General features: G+C 47.4%; 1 protein-coding gene across 1 annotated transcript in view; it reads right to left on the bottom strand.

Annotated features, from left to right (window-relative positions):
- LOC107301509 (negative elongation factor B-like) overlaps positions 1 to 2,372 on the bottom strand; it is a gene marked incomplete at its 5' end in the record, with an annotated part of 5,569 nt that extends 3,197 nt beyond the window's left edge. Inside the window, 3 exons of the mRNA XM_015830720.2 lie at positions 612 to 842; positions 2,028 to 2,127; positions 2,209 to 2,372. Of these exons, the coding sequence (XP_015686206.2) occupies positions 612 to 842; positions 2,028 to 2,127; positions 2,209 to 2,372 (495 nt within the window). The remainder of the gene's footprint in view (positions 1 to 611; positions 843 to 2,027; positions 2,128 to 2,208) is intronic.
- Positions 2,373 to 2,774: the final 402 nt, after the last annotated feature.

The raw sequence follows: 2,774 nt of genomic DNA, 5'->3' as shown, positions 1-2,774 counted from the left end.
TATAGCCTTAGCTGAATGACAGCAGTTTTTCCAATGGTTTACAGCTTCAGTCTTGAACTATTGACCCTCCATTCCCTTCACTTATACAAGTGTCTCTAGTCCTGCAAAAAACATTTACTTAATCCCTTATCAGTGAGAGGCTAGGTTACCCATGGGCGCTGCGTTCCCTGTAACAGCAGAACACAACACTATGGAAAGTCTAAGTATTGCCGCTCCTAATTGTGCGTTGCGTGCCATATAGTGAAGCACATGAAAAGCATGCTTCTTCACGGTCACTTAACGTGTTCGTTTTGCGGTTACGTGAGGCACTGCATGCACTGGTCTTTATTCTTACAGTAGAGAAGTCATTAATTAGAACTTTTTGTGAATTGGGACGTTTAAACTTGCTTTTTTTTTTAATTCCAATCTAAATTTAGTAGGAGTCGGTGCATTGTTTGCCGACTCCGACTCCAGGTACCCAAAATTTCCTCCGACTCCTCGACTCCGACTCCACAGCCCTGGGCAGAATTGGGTGCCTCTCGTTCTTTTGCGGCGGGAAAGTTCAAAGTTTTCCCCAAAGTCTCCAAGCTGGTGGCCCAAACTACCTCCAACTCATCCTTCTTGGGGCTTACCTCTCCCTGCCGCCTGGTCTTAGGGGAAGGGCTGAAGAAGTTCTGCAGCACGGAGAGGTCGCTGCTGAATAAAGCGTTCTCCTTCTCCAGAATGTACTGCTTCAGCAACGGGGAGACCTCGTCTCCGAACAGAGCCTGGTTATCTTGCCAGATCTGGCGTTTCACTTCCACGGCACAGGCTCTATACAGGTCCTTGTCGGCCATCACCAGCTTCAACTTTTTTTCGGGGACCTGGGTTCAAGCACAACATCAGGAGCCAGTTGCAAAAGGAGGGTCCCCGGTTTGTACCGAATGTTTTTTTCAGTTCTACTTCTGGAGCCTCCTGTTTCTTGTTCTGCCATGTTTCTATTGTATTTCTACATCTAGGGCGCCTAGTGAAGCATAGTTTTAACCTCTGGGTGTTATGCCTCAGTGTCTTTTCATAACACCACGTTGTTCAGGACTCAAAAGATCACCCATTCCCTGCCCCAACAAGCAGCCATTTCAAAAACCAACCCGGTGCCAAGGGTAGATAGTGGGCTGACTTTCCTCCACTGTTCCAAGCCATGTTCTTTTAAAAACATGGTTTGTTGGACAATTCCCCCTTGGCCGAGTTCCTGCGTGGTTTACTTCTGCTAAACCAGGAAGCCCAGTTAATGTCTGGCTTCTGACGACAGGCCAAAGCGAAACAAAGCCAAATCAAATGCTGACAGAATATGTAAACCTCACCATTTTCTAGGCTTGGTAAAACTGTTTCTAAAGCTAGAGAGGAACAGAGCTGCTGGAGTCCCATAGCCTGCTCTTTTCCCCCTGTCAAGACGTTACTAAAAACATGGGCACAAGCTGTAAAGATGTTGACACAGGGCGGGTTTGAGTCAAGCAAGCATAATTCACAACGTCAGTCCTTTTTGGGGATGGAATTCAGCCACTAAGGAAGGGAGGAAGAAATACCCTGGGTGAAAAACGCCTCCTCTGGACCTGGATAGCCCTTACACATTAGGTTCTGAATAAAGGGGAATTTTAGACAGGAACAGAGGAAATTGACTTCTACATAAAGGGGGAGGGAGAGAGGATAGAAGGAAAGTGAAGGAAGGAAGGAAGGAAGGAAGGAGGAAGGGGAAAGAAGGAAGAAGGGAGGAAGGAAGGAAGGGGAAAGAAGGAAGAAGGGAGGGAGGGAGGGAGGAAGGAAGAAAGGAAGGAAGAGAAGGAAGGAGAAAGAAGGAAGGGGAAAGAAGAAGGGAGGAGGGAGGGAGGGAGGGAGGGAGGAAGGAAGGAAGGAAAGAAGGAAGGCAGGCAGGCAGGCAGGCAGGCAGGCAGGCAGGCAGTCACAGGACTTTCTAAGAATGACCCTGAATTCCACCTAAGCAAACCACGGATTACCCTTTGACTATAAACTCAGATGGCACCTAATTTAACAGTGATTTTCTTAGTTTCTACCTTGGGCAAATGTTTCATGACGCACATCACCACTGGCTGGATGGACGGCATCTTTACCAAAGGGAAACTCTTCTCCAGAAGATCTTCTAGCTTTTTGTACCTGGGAGAAGAAAGGAGAAGACAAGAGGTCCATTTTCAGCCCAAAGTGCAGATCCCTTCGATAGTGGTCCAGCCAACCTACCTTTCATTGGCCTTTCCTTCAGCGGCAATAGCCGAGACCCTCTCCAGAAGCTTCTCACGCAGTTCATCAAACACCGACTGGTGGAACTCCAGCCTAGGGGTGCCATGAAGGTCCAGGAATGGGAGGGCAGACTGAAGAGAGGGCAACAGGATGCCGTTTTCTGTCTGTCAACATGACACATGTGGGGTTCAAACAGATTAGGGCAGATAATTCCGACATTTCTCACCCACCATGAACAAGCAATGCAGGTCTGACTGAACTCCATCCCTGAGAACATAGAATTACAGAGTTGGAAGGGACCTTGGAGATCTTCTAGCCCAACCCCCTGCTCAAGCAGGAGACCCTATCCCATTTCAGACAAATGGCTGTCCAGTCTCTTCTTGAAAACCTTCTGGAGGCAAGTCTGGAAGTTAAAAGTTCACACATCTTAAAGTTGCCAAGTTTGAAAAAAAGCATTGCATTATTGTTGTTGTTTTATTGTTTGTTGTTATTTAAAAAAAAGGATTTTCCCCTTCGCAAAGAAAATGAATGCTGCATGGGGCGGGGTGGGGAGAGCGCGCAGAGAA

Source organism: Protobothrops mucrosquamatus, unplaced genomic scaffold, assembly GCF_001527695.2.
Source record: "Protobothrops mucrosquamatus isolate PMUCROS unplaced genomic scaffold, P.Mucros_1.0 scaffold13685, whole genome shotgun sequence".
NCBI lineage: Eukaryota > Metazoa > Chordata > Lepidosauria > Squamata > Viperidae > Protobothrops > Protobothrops mucrosquamatus.
Note: the sequence above shows the minus strand (reverse complement) of the source record. Positions and strands in the feature narration are given on the sequence as shown.